Source organism: Capricornis sumatraensis, chromosome 1, assembly GCF_032405125.1.
Source record: "Capricornis sumatraensis isolate serow.1 chromosome 1, serow.2, whole genome shotgun sequence".
Taxonomy (NCBI): Eukaryota; Metazoa; Chordata; class Mammalia; order Artiodactyla; family Bovidae; genus Capricornis; species Capricornis sumatraensis.
In genome coordinates, this window is record NC_091069.1 from 246,167,015 (window position 1) to 246,186,873 (window position 19,859).

Here is a 19,859-nt window from a genome sequence, read left to right on the forward strand (position 1 = left end):
GGCACCAAAGCCCTTGATTTTCAAATGACATTAAAAAAAAAAAAAACATTTTTATTGAAGTATAGTTAATATACAATGTTGTACTGGTTTCAAGTATAGAGCAAAGTGATTCAGTTATACATATGTGTGTGTCTGTGTGTGTATATATACATATATTCTTTTAAGATTCTTTTCCCTTTTAGGTCACTACAAAATAGCACAGTTCCATGTGCTCTACAGTAGGTCCTTGTTGATGATCTATTTTATGCACAGTAGTGTGTATCTGCTAAATCCAAACTCCCAATTGTGTCCTCCTTTCCACCTTTCCCCTTTGGTGACCACAAGCTTGTTTTTTTATGTCTGCAGACACTCTCCTTTTAAACTGCCAATGAAATAATTAAAAAAGAGAATCAGACTATTTTATAAAGACCAGCCATCTCTTTCAGTATGCTGAAACACTGCCAGACCCATCCAGGGGTAACAACATTCAAGCTCACAGATCCATGATGTGGTCTTTTGTGACTCCAATCTGGCGTCCCCACCCAACTTTGATCTGAAAGACAGAGGATTTCTAGAAACAACAGAAGTCCTACATACCTTTGCCCAGTGTTTTTGCTTCTATGATCTCACTTATGCGCCCAGGTCCCACTCCGTTCTGTGCAGTGAGAGTGAACTTGTACCAAGTCCCACACTTCAGGTTTTCCAGGCGGTAGGAGCGTTCACTGGGGCTGATGGGAAAACTCCCCCACTGTTCACTGTTGTCCTCGGAGTACTGCAGTATATATCCTTCGGAAAACAAGAGGCAGTCACGGGGACATTACTTGCTTTCCCGCGAATGTTTGGATTGTGTGAAGGGTGAGTTCTCAGAATTGTATATCTTCAGAAGAGAATAATTGAGCTCCAGGACACTAAATCCCAGCTGGGAGAAGTGCTGTGATGACATATTGATTATGAGATATTTAGGCTACACCAGATGCTACAATGGTGGGAGTGCTGGAGATTGTAATGAAGTTAAAACCACGTTCTGCCCATTCTCTTTAAAAGGTGTAACTGGAAACCCGATCTCTAAATATCCGATCTTCAGAGCACATGAGCCCAATCCTTGGGAACAGGTGTAGTCTGAAGCTGGGCTATTTTTATATATTATATATATTACGTGCAGGCATGCTAAGCCGCTTCAGCTGTGTCTGATTCTCTCTGACCCTATGGACTATAGCTCATCAGGCTCCTCTGTCCATGGAATTCTCCAGGCAAGAATACTGGAGTAGGTTGCCATGCCCTCCTCCAGGGGATTTTCCAACCCAGGGATTGAACCCAGGTCTCCTGCATTATAGGCAGATTCTTTATAGTCTGAGCCACCAGTGAAGCCCTCATATATAAATATATGTTATATATTCAATATATATTAATATATATTATTTATATATAATATATATCCATATATTTATATTATTTATTATTTATTAAATATATATTGATATATAAATATTTTTATAATATCCTCCTGGTGGTTCAATGGAGAAGGCGATGGCACCCCACTCCAGTACTCTTGCCTGGAAAATCCCATGGACGGAGGAGCCTGGTAGGCTGCAGTCCATGGGGTCACTAAGAGTCGGACATGACTGAGCGACTTCACTTTCACTTTTCACTTTCAGGTATTGGAGAAGGAAATGGCAACCCACTCCAGTGTTCTTGCCTGGAGAATCCCAGGGATGGAGGAGACTGGTGGGCTGCCATCTGTGGGGTCACACAGAGTTGGACACGACTGAAGCGACTTAGCAGCAGCAGCAACCCACTCCAATGTTCTTGCCTGGAGAATCCCAAGGACGGAGGAGCCTGGTGGGCTACTGTCCTGGAGACTCAGAGAGCCAGACAAGACTGAGCTACTAACACTGTCACACTTTCACATTATATATAATATATATTTGGTTTTATAGAGAACCAGAGTTTTGGAGAAGGGGTGAGCTATCAAAAGGGGTAGGACTCTCCTCAGCCAACTCTGCTCAGTCCACAATCACTGTGTCGGGCATTAACCACAGCCTGTTACTCACACCACCTCACATAATCCTGCACATTAGTAATTAACATCTCCAGAGCACTGACCAAGACACTGAGGTCCAGAGAGGTTAGGTGATCACACTTGGGTCTTACAGCAGGATTCACATCCCACTGTCAGACTCTGAAGCCTGTGCTCCTGGGCCCCTGTGACCATGGAGACAACCCCTACCCCTGTTGCAGCCTTCATCCCTGCCACCCCATCCACCTTCCTGGGGCAAATATGTCCTGTCTGCTCTGCCCTTGTCTCCTAAGCCTTCACACCCAGACAGCCCAGGAGCCTGCTTGATGCGTGGTGTCCTTATAGCAGCATGCTGGCATCTTCTCTCCTGCCCACGGAACTCCATTTTAACACCAGTAAGAAAGCACTTCTCACCTCCGCACCACAGAGCCTGTGAACCCCAAGCTGCCAGTTTTCCATGCGTCTCACATGAGGTCACCTGTCTCTGACTCCTCCTTCTGCGGCCATCGTCAGCACCATCTCTACTGCTTCCTCCTTCCCTGCCCTCTGGCCCTGGCAGCCTTGGGGCCCCTCCTCTTTCCTAAGCTTTGTTTTCCCCTCACTATTCCTGACCTGCACTCAGCACTGGGCAGGTGAGTGATGGATCTGGGTCTAGCTTCCACCGTCATATCCTAACTTCACCACTCCTTGGCGCCCCATGCATCATGGGGCTTGTGCTTTCCTTCTCATGTCCTCCATCTAAACCACTTCTAGGAAGCTTTTCTAACCACTGGCCATGGGAACCCCCATGTCAATGGCTTTGGCCCCCACTGTATTTCAAGGATTTCTGGTCATCTTTGCTTGGAAACTCTTCATTACTGAAATTGGCTCCATCTCTAAGACCTTCCACTCCATGCCCTTCGTGTAATTCTTCTCCCATGAATTCACACTTCTCTGTCCATGGGATTCTCCAGGCAAGCATACTGGAGTGGGTAGCCAACCTCTTCTCTGGGGAATCTTCCCAACCCAGGCATTGAACCTGGGTCTTCTGCATTTCAGGCAGATTCTTTACCATCTGAGCCACCAGAGAAGCCCCTCCAGACCCAAGACTTTGTGTCATTTGAGCCTTGAGTCCTAGGGTTCCTCAGACTCCTCCATTGGTGCCCCATTTTTTAAAGGTTCTCCACCCAGCTTAGAACCTCTGGTAGACCACCTTAACCAAAAGCCTGGTTTCACTCACTCTGGTGAGTCCTGGCCACACTTACCCTGCCAGTCACCAGCATTGGTAACCGTGCTTCTCCTCCCTGTGCAGCTGGGCCCAGCACCTCTTGAGCAAGTCACTAACCTGTGATGACTGTGACCCCTGCAATCTGCGCCGTTTCCCTGCAGCTGGGGCCTTGTTCCTCTTGGCAATGGCTTTGCTTCCCCATTAGTGCATTTCCTATGGCATCTGTTACAGATTTTACCCACGCTCCTCAAACCCACAAACACATCCTCTCCCCTAATCATCCAACCATTAAAAAAAAATAATATCACCTTTTTCTTCCCTACAACAGGGAAAGATCCTCCCCTTCGCCCAGTAGAACACTAATCAATTTTAACAATTGGCTCTTGAAAAAAGAAAAGCCCCTATGGGTAGCATTTTTGATTCTGGTGGTGTGCAAATATCCCTGACCTGGCTGTGATTACTGAGGGCAAAGCTGGGAAGAGGAGCGGCAACTTGCTATCACTTGCTGAAATGAGCTGGCTCCAGATGCCACTGGCTTTGCTCTAAAATGGCTCTGTTTGTCCAGTTGTCTCTTCACCTTCCTCCTCTCTCAGAAGAAGGATGTCCTCTGCCTGCAGAAATCTATCCTCCAACCTCTCCCAGCTGCTCTAGGACCCCTTTTCTCTTTGTCACTTGCTCCTTCATCTCATGCATCTGCAGTTGCTCCTCTGAGTTCTTTCTCTCTGCTTGGTCCACGTATTGCGCAGAATGTTCTCCGAATCCTATTGAGGCTGGAATCATCAGGCTAGTTCATTCCTTCAGCTTGTGAAAGTGGACGTGTTACTCACTCATTCATGTCTGACTCTTTGTGACCCCATGGACTGTATGTAACCTGCCAGGCTCCACTGTCCATGGGATTCTCCAGGCAGGAATACTGGCGTAGGTTGCCATTTCCTTCTCCAGGGGATCGTCCCAACCCAGGGATTGAACCCAGGTCTCCCACACTGCAGGCAGATTCTTTACCCTCTGAGCCACCAGGGAAGCCCCTTCCTTCCATTTAAATACCCTTATTCTTTTCTACTCCTGATTGCAAAAGATTTGTGGAACTAGGTCACTCCCATCTTTTAGTCCATTCTAAATCAGAACAGTCACTGTGGTTACTCAACTGAAAGAATGAGTATCTGAACAGAAGAAGCAGTGTTGACAACAAGGGGGAGAAACGCAATGTAGCCTCTTAGGGGAGAGGCACCGCATTTGTTTTTTCTTTATTTATGGCTTTTGTTCAATTGCTAAGTCATGTCCAACTGTCTGTGACCCCATAGACCGAAGCACGCCAGGCTTCCCTGTCCTTCACTCTCTCCTGGAGTTTGCTCATACTCATGTTCTTTCTTGGCATGTGTTAATATTTCACTCAGATTAGATGCATGGTACTGATTCTGTGAATGGATTTCCTTGGATGAATGAGTGAGTGACAACAAATACTATAAAGATAGATGTGTGTTTTTTTTGGGGGGGATGTGTAGGTAATGGACGAATTCATTATATGATGAGTTTGGGGGAGAAATAAACTAACACATGATAATTACTTGATAAAAATGTGTCACTTATCAACTTGTGGATAATGTCAATTAATCAATCATTGTGGGCAACCTCTTTCTTCTTACCTCTGATAGAACTGCCTCCATTGTCCCCAGGGAGCCACGACAGGGTGATGGAAGAAGAGGTGGTTTTTGAAACTGTGAGCCGAGGCTGATCTGGTGGAACTAGAGAGGAAGCAGTTTTTAGAAAACAAGAATTAGTGGTTCACATCTTCAGCCTTCTTTAACAGTCATTTACCAAATGATTTTTAACAGCCATTTATTAAATAAATGTTTCAGGTTGACAAAATATGCAATTCATGTCTGTCAAAATGTCTATTTAGTTGATATCTTGGGCTAAAGAGATAGAACAGAATGATTCTACTCTTTAAAGAAATTCAACCCCATTTCTACTTGGATTTATTTCTTCATTCCCTCGCCAATTCCTTGAGTATCTGAGTGGCTTATCACTCATTAGAACCTTCTGTGAACTTACTAAAGATACATGCATTATTTTACTCTGAATTTCGGCCATGATTCAAATGATGAAGACAAATGTCACCCACTTAGCTTTTCTGTTCTCAGCTATATGAAAGGGGGAGGGTAAGTGTAGCTAGTGAGAAAAAAACTGCAAAAATTTCCAGTATTTGACCCACCCTTCCAAGAGGCAACACACACACACACACACACACACACACACACACATTCTCCACTGAAATCATAGGTGCACCACTGAGTGGCAGTACACACAACTGAACTGTCACATAAGGTTCGAAGAATACATACTTCTTATCAATGAGCCTTAGTAATATCTTGGATTAGCTCTCTGGACAGAAATACTGAAGAAATTTGGAGTAAGGTTATCAAAATTATATAGAAAGCTTCTCATAAAATGTCCTTCTCTTTTCCTCTGAGAAGCCTGGTATTAACCCAAAGCCATGAAAAACAGATTCATCTCTTTACAGTTATAACACAGTGTCTATCTCTGAAAAATGCCCTGAAATTATCCCAACATCAAGTTACTTGAAATTCCAGGTCAATTTTACATTATTGAAAAAAATAGATAGTTCTCCTTCCCTTCCCTCTCACTAAGGGCAACATTTATTTTATTTTTTATCAAGCCTTCTGTGATTTATTAATATGATAACACAAATTAATGTGATTAATTTAATGTGACAATATTGTTAACACTATATTAATTATTGATGTAATAACACATCTGGAAACGTATACACTTTGATTTTTCTACTAATAAAATATCACTGTGCATCCAAATTTGAACCCAATCAGCAGCCATTTGGGATTTTATGCATGCTTTTAATCCAACAGTCTTAAATTTGTCATGTACTTTTGGAGTATGAAGTAAAAAAAAATTACATACACTGTATTAAATACATAATTAAACATGAATGCCCTATAGAGTTTCAGCTAGTGTCCTTTCAATATACATTGCATATGACTAGCGAGTTAATTAACATTCATAAAGCATCTCAATTTGGAATTATTTCTTGCTGGTGTTTTTTGGGTGATGCTTATATACATGTGGAATAAATCGTGCAATTAGCATGTTATTAGGAAGGGCTTTTTCAGCGATGCACACATAAAGACAGATGAGACTAGGTTTTCATATGAAAATATGGAAACAGTGTTAGCTCTCAGGTTATGAATGCTTTTTTTTTAAACTTTGATTTGTTTAAATCTAATCTCCAAAATGAACATCTATGCTTTTGTTATATGAAAGTAGCAATTAGTTCTTTACAAAGGCTGATTTTTAAATTTGCTCACTTTCATTCTTTGCACATAGGCATACATACAAAAAGTAGCATTAAGAAGAACCCCCAGACGTGGTACCTTGTACTTGTAAATTTAAGATAATTTCATCCGACCCCCAGTTGTTATTGGCGATACAGCTGTAATAGCCAGAGTCCTCTGCCTTCACAGTGCGGATGACAAAGCTGCCATTGCTGAAGACGCTTCTCCGCCCATCAATCGTTACCAGGCTGGGGGTCCCGTTACTACCTCACAGGAAGAAAAAGGCGCAGATTAAAGAAATTACAATCTAAGTCAGCTGAGGTTGGGGAAAAGCATAAACACCCTCCGACACAGACAACCCATTCGGAATATTATATTAAGTAAGGACTAAACCATGATCCAACCAGTCCATTCTAAAGGAGATCAGCCCTGGGTGTTCTTTGGAAGGAATGATGCTAAAGCTGAAACTCCAGTACTTTGGCCACCTCATGAGAAGAGTTGACTCATTGGAAAAGACTCTGATGCTGGGAGGGATTGGGGGCAGGAGGAAAAGGGGACGACAGAGGATAAGATGGCTGGATGGCATCACTGACTCAATGGATGTGAGTCTGAGTGAACTCCAGGAGTTGGTGATGGACAGGGAGGCCTGATGTGCTGTGATTCATGGGGTCGCAAAGAGTTGGACACGACTGAGCGACTGAACTGAATTGAATTGACTGAAACCATGATTATATGATGAAAACAGTCACACAGCTGAGTTTGATTATTTGTACAAAATGCTGTGTTGAAGAGAAGTCTGTGTGGAGGTCTGTGTGGCTTCTGGCTCCTGACATAGGTCAATGCTTGCCATATCCCAAACGAGATTGGTTCTGTGGGAAGATACCATTTTGACCAGATCATATTGGGACAAATTAACTTTCGGGGTGGCTTGTAGATTCATGGAAAATTGCAGTTGTTAATGACTGTGGCAACAGAAATGAACTGCAGTGTGCCAAGAGGGAGATGAGCCAACCCTGGTATAGAGAACTCCTTGGCGATTTCTTAGCCTTGGCCACAGGGAGAGGGGATTGCCCAGTCATCTAGGGCCATTCCCACTTCTGGTGCACGCCACTTAACTTGGGAGCTGGCTTATTTCCTTAATTGACATTAAAAGAGATGAGCAAGTAGTCACTGAGGAGGGCATGGCAACCCACTCCAGTGTTCTTGCCTGGAGAATCCCATGGACTGAGGAGCCTGGTAGGTTATAGTCCATGGGGCTGCAAAGAGTCAGACATGATTCAGTGACTTAGCACACATATACCAAGACTATCATTTTAATAGTTTATGTCTTTGAAGTGCCTTTGTTTGGAAATAGGGACTCTTCTCAATCTCAAATCTCAAATCTCTAGGTTCATCAGTGAATGCTCAGCCCTTTATTTATATCTTAATTTATTTCTCTGAATAAAGTACTTAAAAAAGTTACATGAATGGAACCTATTTCATCCACTTTCTCCCTTCCATCTCAGCTGTTATTATTTCAATAATTCCTACCGAGCATAGAAAACCAGGTTTTACATTAGCAAAGTCCTAATGTATTCCATAAAGAAATCAAAAGGACTGTAAAGAAGGATGAGTGCTGAAGAACTGATGCTTTTGAATTGTGGTGCTGGAGAAGACCCTTGAGAGTCCCTTGGACAGCAAGGAGATCAAACCAGTTAATCCTAAAGGAAATCAGCCTGAATATTCATAGGAAAGACTGATGCTGAATCTGAAACTCCAGTACTTTGGCCACCTGATGTGAAGAACTGACTCATCTGAAAAGACCCTGATGCTGGGAAAGATTGAAGGTGGGAGAAGGGGGCGACAGGATGGGATGGTTGGATAGCATCACCAATTCAATGGACATGAGTTTGAGCAAACTGGGAGATAGTGAAGGACAGGAAAGAGTGGCATGTTGCAGTCTGTGAGGTTGCAGAGTCTGACATGACTTAGGAACTGAACAACAATAACAACAATGTATTCCATTTCTTAAAGCTATTTCTCATAGCATTTCAATTAGGGTTGGTTGGCCCATTGTCTTGGAAGGAGAAGAGATAAGTGTAAGTCTCCAGTCTCCTGGGTATGTTCATCTCAGATATATAGGGGATTTTCATGATAAGGTACAGAAAACTTACACAGAAATTATTCAGTTGGCTAAACTATTTTCCTTGGGAGCATTGTCATGAACTTAAAGCTAAGAGTTTTAAGAGAATTGACCTGATAGATCAGATCCTTTTAGTACTAAAGCTGAGATTCCTCCCACATCACCGTCAACCAGCTTCCTCTCTATTGCAGAAGACTGGGTAGTTTTCCTGGAGCTTTCACGAGTGTAAATCTACAACGTTATACCATGAGACCCAGCACAGTGTGTCCAAAGCACGCTCTGAGAGTTTTATTGAGGGCATACATTGAGTTACTGGTTACCTGTCTTTCATCCACTTTACGGCAGGAGAGGGGTCCCCAACAGCTTTACAAGGCAAGGCAATGTCTTTCATCCAGGGAGTAGTCACCGTGCCACTGAAGGTCAGGATTCGTGCGGGAGCTGGACCACCAAACAGAGCAGAAGCGCAGTGACTCTACGGATTCATCTACAGAGGCCAAGATGACCTTCCCTAAACCAGTGACACCCCCCAAAGGTGAGTGCAACCCTGCCAATCAATGTCACACTTCTCAACACTAGTCCTTGTATCAGAATGTGTCTAAGGGATTTTCATTGTACGAACATATGAACTGCTGAACATCCCTACTGTGGTATTTTCTCCCCTTGTATCGATTAGACACGGTGATCCCAAATTAGATACGTGGGACTTCATAAGCCTAGCAGCTCCAAGCTGTGCTTTCTGTGCACCCAATTATTTTTCGGAGCACTTTATTAAGCAATTTATCTCACCACCCCAAACTGCACATTAAAATATACTTTTAATATCTGAGAGAAGAGACAAAACAAAACATAAAGCCCCAAGACAGGAAGAGATAAAACTGAAACGACTTCTATTTATCAGTTTTGTGGTACTTTCCCAGCTTTTTTATATCAGCTTGATCTTCAGCACGAATGTTAAAGGAAATAAACATTAAGGGAAAAATTCCAGAGTGACCTCTCTCGAAGTATCACTATTTGTTTGGGACAGTGATTCAGATGCTGGAACAAAAGCTTCTCCTGGGGACATCGGGCAACTGGGACAGTCCCAAAGCAGCCAAAGAACATGGGGGTGCGGGGAGGGAAAAGCCCAGGGCAGCCCTGTTTGCAGGGACCTCCTTGGATGCCGGAGGGGCCCTGTACTGACAGGTTCCTAGCATCACCTTCTTGGGTGAGACACAAAAGCTGGCAGAGGCACCAAGAGATGAGTCCTCCAGAGGCAAAATGATCTGCTTGGCCTCTGCTATACCCTGGGACCCTGGTTTCTGGGATGCTCCCTCCAGAAGCTCAGTCCATCTAGAGGCAGAGGCTGTTCCAATCTGATTCTGGACTCAAAAAGATGGGACCAGTGTTGGGACCCTTGCACCATTTTGGGCTTGAGAGTTGAGATTGACCAATGGACATGGGGGACAAGCTCCTCAGGAAAGTCCTGGAATTCGAGGAAAGGTGAAGTTCCTGGAGCCAATTCAACAGGAGTCACCCTGGTCTAGAACACAAGTCTTTATGAACTAGCAGACAACTCTGACTTTTGAGCAACAGCTTTCGTTGTTTTGAGCACTGGAGGCCAGAGCAGAGAGCAAGGAAGTGCCAGTGGGCTCAGAGGCAGAGTCTATTTTATGCAGCAAATGTTACAGCAAAACCCATCCACAGGCTTGAAGCAACATGCTCTGCCCGCAAAGGAAACTGTGGCTCTTCCTCCTGAGGGGAGTGCTTTCGGAGGTGGCCCAGCGAGGAGACCTTGTCACCGTGGAACGTTCTTTCAGTAATTGAAATTTCTGATTTTCCATCGTGGTAACAAAAATATCCTAGGCAGGAGGCATTGGATTTCTGACACTGGAAGGCTGGCCCTTTTCATACCTTTCAGACCACGCTTTTATATGAGGAGGAATGTTCATGCGGCAAAATGGGGGTTGATTAGGGAAACTCAGCTAGAGGTGGGGCTTTTAAGCTTTCCAGTAGCCCCCTCCCCCTGTAAAAATATACATTTTACGTTGAATTCCAGAAACTGCACATATGTTATGTGCATGTGAATGAAAATAAGGTTCTACACATGAATGCTCACTGTGTCATGTATTCTGATATTTTCTACTTTTTTTTCAAGCCTAGTCTAGATTCCTTGACTTTATTCCATTCTGTTCATTTCAGTTCCTTAATATGTTGACTCTAACTCCTAAAATTCATTCCAGGACTTAGGAGTGCTTTTCCACCAGCATTTTGTGAAAGCACTGGCTAAAACCACTTCATCTTCAAGCCCAACACCCCCGGTTTCTAGAATTAATGCCTGCTGGTGGCAGTTGGCATGTATAGGATCCCACTGTGAAATTCTAAGACTAAGCAAACTGGAGCAGGCAAGAGAATCACGTAGAATCTTTGGTGAAAAAATGCAGATTCCTCCTCTGGCTCTGTGATTCAGCGGATCTCAGGGGGGCTCTCCAGGAGGCTGGCTTTGAATGAGGACCTCAGGTGATTCTAATCAGACACTGTGCCTCCCCAGCAACCTGGATGTCCTTCCCAGTTCCTGTGGTGATCAAGATACATGGCCTGAGCTCTGTGCTGCCCCCTGACCCTGGGCTCCCTCCCAGGACACCATTTCTCCAGGACTGGGTCTGTGGTTGCATTCTGCTCCTCCTTGTACCAAAGCCTCAGCCCTCTTCCTGAACCTAACCCTGGATTTTAGAGCGGATCTTCCAGCCTCCCTTGACCTCCCAACAATTACAACATAAGCCGTACCTGTCTCTTTCGCCTTTGGGCAGCCCCGTCTGTCCAGCTTGGACCTTTTGACCATTATGGTTTACAGTTTGCCAGGGTCTGGGGCTCCTGGGTGGTGCCAGCCCTCTGGATGCCTGCACCACCCTAGAGGCAATCCCTAGCTCAGCTCCTTTCTGGAAATCCCAGCTCTATCATCATCTCCAGCTCTGGGTGAACCCTAGTTAAGAGTGAGAAGCTGGAATCTTGGAAGGTTTGTTTTCTCTTTCAGGTACCTGGAAGCATTATGAGTACTAAATTTCCAATGTGGTATATTCTAGAGTCAGGAGCATCTCTGGTTGGCTTGGAATTGTGAGGTAAATACATGTGTTCATTGACGAGGGCTAATTTATGGGGACTCTAAACACTGTGCAGCAGCAATTACCAGAAGTCAAATAAGAATATTCTGTGTCTATATGTGTTTTTTAGGGCCAGTATAACATCTTAATGTGAAGATATTACATCCACTTTGTGGAACTTTTTGTTCCTAAAACAAACTTCATTTTGTTACCTAAGGTCTTTATAGCATTCTGTCAATAGCTTCCCTGGTGGCTCAGGTGGTAAAGAATCTGTCTGCAATGCAGGAAACCCAGGTTCGATCTCTGGATCTAGGAGATCCCCTGGAGAAGGAAATGGTAATCCACTCCAGTATTCTGGCCTGGAGAATTCCATGGAAAGAGGATGTTGACAGGTTACAGTCCATGGGGTCACAAAGAGTTGGACACGACTGAGCAACTTTCACTTTAACATCAATTTAAGAACTAATGATTTTCTTACAGTTGTCAGGTTTCAAATTTCACAGACCAAAAAATAGACATTTCTCTTTAAGAAGCATGATACCTGATTTTGAAGATGGTAGAACTTGCTTGGGAAGCAGTAATGCAGTGATTTTCACTCTAAGAGATGGATGGGGGCTCCTTTTCCTAATTTCTCCTGAGACACTGGCAATTGTTAAGCTGCTCTTCCATAGGAGGTGGTTTTCCGTTTGGCACAAAAGCCCAGTGCCAGCTAGCAGTGACCCATTTCTTGGGCTGAAATGGGTAACACGTGGCATTCTGGTTTACTTGATTTGTAGGGCATTATCAGCTTTATTTCAAAGAGAACAGAGGTGTAAAGCCAGTATGACTGTAGTGGGAAATACGGTCCTTCCTGCAGCATGCCACCCACCTTTAGCAACAGGCTCCACGGTAATGATTTCGCTGCTGTTGCCTCTGCCGGCTGAGGTCACGGCCACCACCCAGACGCTATACTGACGATTCCGACTCAGGTTAGGAATTCTGTAGGAAAATGAGTCAGGAGAGGCTTCAAACTCGCTGATCACCTGTGAGAGGAGACATAAATGTTCCCACATTCAAGGAGGCAATGGCACAAGTGAATCTCCTAAAGGAACGGTTATCAACATGTTATCTGTTAGGAGAAACAAAAGCCACCCTCGTCCTTCTCTAAAAGCTGGGGCTTACAGTTTCTACATAGTCTGCATGTTTCAATGCTGCAGCTTTGACAGCCACCAAGAGTTAAACAGTGGAAGCAGTGACAGATTTTACTTTCCTGGGCTCCAAAATCACTCAAATGGTGAATGCAGCCATGAAATTCAAAGACCCTTGCTCCTTGGAAGGACAGCTATGACAAACCTAGACAGCATATTAGAAAGCAAAGATATCACGTTGCCAACAAAGGTCCATGTAGTCAAAGCTATGGTTTTTCCAGTAGGTGTGTACAGATGTGAGTTGGACCATAAAGAAGGCTGAACACCAAAGAATTAATGCTTCCAAACTGTGGTGCTGGAGAAGCCTCTTGTGTTTCCCCTGGACAGCAAGGAGCTCAAGCCTGTCAATCTTAAAGGAAATCAACCCTGAATATTCATCGGAAGGACTGATGCTGAAGCTGGAACTCCAATATTTTGGCCATCTGATGTGAAGAGTTGACTTATTGGAAAGGACTCTGATGCTGGGAAGGATTGAAGGCAAAAGGAAATTGGGGCAACAGAGGATGAGAGGATTAGACAGCACCATCGACTCAATGGACATCAGTCTCAGCAAAATCCAGGAGATGGTGAAGGACAGAGCAGCCTGGCATGCTGCAGTCCATGGGGTCGCAAAGAGTGAGACACGACTTAGCAGCTGAACAACAACAAGGGGTCATTTAACCCTTTAAATATGGGTCATGACACATCTGTTTTCAGCTGGGATGGAATACCAAGAACAAGAGGGATCACCCTACCTGAGACAACCAAAGAACACACAAAATAGGTGAAACAACAGTTTCAAAGGCATTGCACATCAGGTGATGAAGGACAGTGATTCCTTCCCTGAGATATGGGAAATAAATGAGGCGAAGCCTACAGCTGCAGGGTTGTTACAGTTTTGTGAGCATTTTCAGGCCATGGCATTGAGAAGGGAACCAAGGAGAAGACCAGCAGCTTCCCTGAGTCAAGGAGACAGAACTGAGAGCCCAGGAGGGGGCTGGAGTACACAGGAATAAAACTGTATACACTACGAAAACACTAAGAAAACGTAGTACACTATGAAGAAAACTTTGTGGGGAATTTTGAGAGGGTTGCTCTTGGATCTTAGCTGAGCAGATAGGTGCATATGAGAACGCTCTCTGAGGCCAAGGAAAGAACCACTGGAAAGGATCGGAGGTTCTAGTGCTCAGCTTTCCCACAAGGCTAGAAATAGTGCCTGTTCCCACCAGCCAGACAGGAAGCCCTCAGGATCGATGGGCCATTGGATATTGTGCATAGGGTCTTGATGGTGGGGGATAATTAGCCCTGGATCGAACAGTGTTCTTGTGTTGCCTACTGGCATGCATGCTAAGTCACTTCAGTCGTGTCCGACTCTGTGACCCTATGGACTGTAGCCCGCCAGGCTCCTCTGTCCATGGGATTCTCCAGGCAAGAATACTGGAGTGGGTTGCCATGCCCTCCTCCAGGGGATCTTCCAATCCAGGGGTGGAATCCGTGTCTCTTATGTCTCCTGCATTGGGAGGTGGGTTCTTTACCACTAGGCGCCACCTGGGAAGCTATTGCTTAACAATTATTAAACTCAAGATTCATAAAGATCAAATCATCACCAAATAACTGCATCCATGGACAAAAGTCAAAAAGGCCTATACTTTTTATAGGAATAAAAAAATCCAATAAGGTAAAAGACATAATATTTGGCATCCAATACAAGTTTTCTAGATATGAATAACCCAACTATGTAGCAACTAATGAATAGATAAAGAAAATGGAGAATTATTTGACAATAGAAAGAAATGAAGCACTGATACAGCTTAACTTCCATAAATCCTGAAAACACTGTACTAAGTGAAAGAACCCAATCACAACAAACTGTTTACCAGATCATTATGCTTAGATTATCATATTAGGCTACATCATATTAGATTAATATGATTGTCATATGAGATTAATGTGATTATCTTGTATGAAATGTTCAGAATAGGCAAATCCATAGCAACAGAAAGTAGATTAATGGTTTCCCAGGGCAGGATAGAAGAGGGGAAGAATGGGGATAGATTAATATTGGGCGTGGGTTATTTGGGGGATGATGAATGTTCTAAAATTAGATAGAAATAGGGGCTGTACAACCCTCTAAATACTCTAAAAGTCACTGAATTGTATATAATAAAAGCATGGATTTCACGGTATGTGAACTATAACTAAAACAGAAAAACCTGTTAAAATGGATGGACCTAGAGATGATCACACTAAGTCAGAAAGTGAAAGACAAATATGATATGCTATCAGAATCACAGACATAGAGAACAGACTTGGGGTTACCAGGGGACAGAGGGTAGGGGAGGGTGGATTGGGAGTTTGGGATTAGCAGAGGCAAGCTGGTGTACACAGCATGGGAAAGCAACATGGCGCTACTGTATAACACGGGGACTGTATTCAACATCCTGTGAAGATAACTTGGGGACTGTATTCAACACCCTGTGATGATAACACGGGGACTGTATTCAACACCCTGTGAAGATAACTTGGGGACTGTATTCAACACCCTGTGATGGTAACACGGGGACTGTATTCAACACCCTGTGAAGATAACACGGGGACTGTATTCAACACCCTGTGAAGATAACACGGGGACTGTATTCGATACCCTGTAATGATAACACGGGGACTGTATTCAACACCCTGTGAAGATAACACGGGGACTGTATTCAACACCCTGTGAAGATAACACGGGGACTGTATTCGATACCCTGTAATGATAACACGGGGACTGTATTCAACACCCTGTGAAGATAACACAGGGACTGTATTCAACACCCTGTGAAGATAACATGGGGACTGTATTCAAAACCCTGTGATGATAACATGGGGACTGTATTCGATACCCTGTGATGATAACACGGGGAGTGTATTCAACACCCTGTGATGATGACACGGGGACTGTATTCAATACCCTGTGAAGATAACATGGGGAGCTGTATTTAACACTCTGTGATGATAACACGAGGACTGTATCCAATACCCTGTGATGATAACACAGGGACTATATTCAATACCCCATGATGAGTCGCAATGGAAAGACATGAAAAAAAAATGCATGATTGAATTGATGCTGTGCAGCAGAAATTAATACACCATTATACTTCGATAAAATAAATCATAAAAGAACTTATAAAAAATTCCAAAAATGCAAAGAAACAACAAAAAGCAAGACTCGTACAGACAATATAATTTAATCAATCAAAACTGACCTATAATTGACAAAGATTTTACAGACAAGGGCATTAAAACTATTATAATTGTATTATAGTTGCATTATAACTATAGATATTAAAAGCCTAAACATATACATGAATGATATAAAAAGACCAAAATCAAACTTGAGATGAAATTATAATATGTGACAAGAATTATATACTGGATTAGATTAATAGTAGGTTAGATCTTGCAGGAAAAAAAGGGTTAGCAAACTTGAAGTTATATTACTAGATGAAGCACAGAGATAAAAGAGAATACAAAATTTAACACAGCATTAATGAGCCATGGAGCAACATCAAGCAGCTTAACATATATGTAGTCGGAATCACTAAAGGATGTAGGACAGAAAAAAGGGTTTTAAGAAATACTGGTTAAGATTTTTTGCAATTTGATGAAAATTATAAGCCCAGAAAGCCCAAAATCTAAATAAAATCCAGCTACAAAATATGAATAAAACCATGCCAAGGCACATCATAATCTAATTAAGAAGACAGTGTTAAAAGGAGCTAGAGAAAAGACGTTAGATACATTAAGAACAAAGACAAGGATGTCAGATCTCTTATATGTGGAATCTGAAGAGGAATGATACAAATAAACTTTTGTCTCTGTTTTATCTATTAATATATCTTATTTATAAAACAGAAACAGACTCACAGACTTAGAGAATGACCTTATGGCTGCTGGGGGCAGGGAGAATGGGGGGGCTAGTTAGGGAATGTGGGATCCACATGTACACACTGCTGCATTTAAAATGGACAGCCATCCAGGACCTACTGCAGAGCACAGGGAACTCTGCGTGATCCTATGTGGCAGCTTGGATGGGGGGCAGTTGGAGGAGAATGGATACTGTACATGTGTGGCTGAGCTGCTCTGCTGTGCACCTGAAACTACCACAGCATTAATTGGCTATGAAAGTCAAAGTGACGTCACTCAGTCGTGTCCAACTCTTTGCGACCCCATGGACTGTAGCCTACCACGCTCCTCCATCCATGGGATTTTCCAGGCAAGAGTACTGGAGTGTGTTGCCATTTCCTTCTTCAGAGAATCTTCCCGACCCAGGGATTGAACCCGGGTTTTCCGAATTGTAGGCAGACACTACCGTCTGAGCTACCAGGGAAGTAATTGGCAATAGTCCAATATAAAATAAAAAGTTGAAAAAAGGAAGGATGTCAGCCAATCTTGTCAAAAATAATTTTAGTCTGAATATCTTCCCTTAAGGCATATATTGAAAGCACACTCTTCCAGGACATGGAAGCAACCTTAATGTCTAACAACAGAGGAATGGAAAAAAAAATGTGGTACATATATATATATATCATGGAATACTACTCGGCCATAAACAAGCAGAAAATAATGCCGTTTACAGCAATATGGATGGACCTAATGACTGCCATGTTGAGTGAAGTAAGTCAGATACAGAAAGACAAGTATCATATGGTATTGCTTATATGTAGAATCTTATAAAAGAGTAAAAATGAATTTATTTACAAAACAGAAGTACAGTCACAAAAGTAGAAACCAAACTTATGATTACAGGGGGAAATAAACTGAGAGATTGGGACTAACATATACACACTAGTATACATAAAATAGACAACTAATAAGAACCTGCTGTAGAACACAGGGAATTCTGCTTAATACTCTGCACTGGACTATCGCACAGAGTCGGACACGACTGAAGTGACTTAGCAGTAGCAGTAGGACTATCTGGGGAAAATCTAAAGAATGAATGGATATATGTGTTGATACATGTATAACTGATTCACTTTTCTGATTCATATACCTGAAACCAGCACATTATAAACCAGATATACTCCAATAAATTTTTTAAAAAAGGTAAGTACTAGGGATGTAATATACAACATGATAAGTAAAATTAACACTGCTGTATGCTATATTATGAAAATTAAGAGAGTAAATCCTAAGAATTCTCATCACAAGGGAAATTTTTTTTCTATTTCTTTAATTTTATATCTGTATGAGATGATAGAGGTTCACTAACCTTACTGTAGCTCATGATGTGTGTAAGTCAAATCAGTATGCTGTACACCTTAAACTTACACAGCGCGGTATGTCCATGATATTTCAAGAAAATTGGAAGAAAAAAACGAAACAGATAACAATGTAGTGTGGGGTTCATAAAACATATAAAAGTGAAATGTAGGCGAACAACTGCTCAAATGTTAGGAAGGGAGAAAAATGGAAGCATACTACTGTAAGGTTTCAAACTATCAGTGAAGTGCTTAATAATTGAAAGTAGAATGTAGAAACTTAAAGGAACATGAAAGTCTCTCAGTCATGTCCAACTCTTTGCTACCCCATGGACTTCTCCAGGCCAAAATACTGGAGTGGGTAGCCATTCCCTTCTACAGGGGATCTCCTCAACCCAGGGATTGAACCCAGGTTTCCCGCATTGCAGGAGGATTCTTTACCTTCTGAGCCACCAGGGAAGTCCTGGTGGGTCACCAGGTAAAGTTAAAGGAGTGCGTATTAATTCCTAAGAAGCCATTGAACTTACAAAATAAGACTACAGTAGAAGCAATGAGTCAACAAAAAATAAAATGGAATTATAAAAAATATTCAGTTGCTCTAAAGAAGGCCAAAAAAGAATAAAAGGGAAACAAATAGGAAACTAAAAATGTAGCAAGATTGTAGGTTTAAACCTGTGTCCATGTAATGATACTTATATTAAGTGTTAATGCTCTAAAATCCTAATTCAAGGGAAAGATTTTGAGACTGGATATGAAAGCAATATCTAACTACATGCTGCCAAGAAGAAATGTTTTTCAAACATAAAAATACAATTAGGTTAAAAATAAAAGGACAGAAAAGTTATCCCAAGTTTTTTTTTTTTTTTTTGCTGTTTAGTTGCTAAGTCACGTCTGACTTTTTGCAACCCTATGGACTGTAGCTCACAAGGCTCCTCTGTCTATGGGATTACCCAGGCAAGAAAGCTGGAGTAGGTTGCCATTTCCTTCTCTATCTCAGGCTAACGTCAATCAAAAGAAAGTTGGAGTGTTTTTTTTTAACATCAAATGAAGTAGATTTATGAGCAGAGAATATTACCAGTGATAAAAAAGTAATTTTATAGTGATAAAGGGATCAATTCATCAAAAGAACATAGAAATCTTAAGCATCTATGAATTTTATTACAAAGCAGCAGTCCAGACATAAGACCAACACAGAACTTAGCACTGAGAAATGAGGTGCTGCTGTAACAAACACCTAAACATGTGGAGGTGGCTTTGAGCTGGGTAGAGTCTGGAGGAGTTTTGAGGGTGATGCTAGAACAAGTTGAGATTGCCATGAAGCAAGTGGTAAGGCTGATTCTGATGAAAGTTCAGAAAGAAAAGAGGAGACCTGTGGGGGGAAGCCTCAGTCTTCTCAGAGAATACATAAATAGTCACGAACAGGAGGCTGGTAGAAATGGGGATGTTAAAGGCCATTTCAGTGGAGAGTTATCAGGAACATGCTGGACAATGGAGAAAAGGTAATCCTTGTTGCAAAGTGGCAAAGAAGCTGGCTGAACTGTGGTCTGCGAATGATGAAACTCAATGTCTAGCCAAAGATATTTCTAAACGAAGTATTAGTTCCTACAGACAGTGGTAGGAAAACTGAGAAAACAGACATAAATTGAAGAAAGAATTGTGAAGCAAAAAGGAACTAGGACTTAACAATTTGGAAAATTCTTAGCCTAACCATATTGCAAGGAAACTGAGGTACAGAGG

The 19,859-nt window shown here is 42.4% G+C and overlaps 1 protein-coding gene across 1 annotated transcript in view; it reads right to left on the minus strand.

Moving 5' to 3' along the window:
- The window catches only part of DSCAM (DS cell adhesion molecule), a 684,538-nt gene that overhangs the window by 59,153 nt on the left and 605,526 nt on the right, over positions 1-19,859 (minus strand). Inside the window, exons 21-25 of the mRNA XM_068969386.1 lie at positions 12,579-12,732; positions 8,954-9,071; positions 6,611-6,774; positions 4,847-4,945; positions 577-765 (exon numbers count right to left, since the gene is read on the minus strand). Of these exons, the coding sequence (XP_068825487.1) occupies positions 577-765; positions 4,847-4,945; positions 6,611-6,774; positions 8,954-9,071; positions 12,579-12,732 (724 nt within the window). The remainder of the gene's footprint in view (positions 1-576; positions 766-4,846; positions 4,946-6,610; positions 6,775-8,953; positions 9,072-12,578; positions 12,733-19,859) is intronic.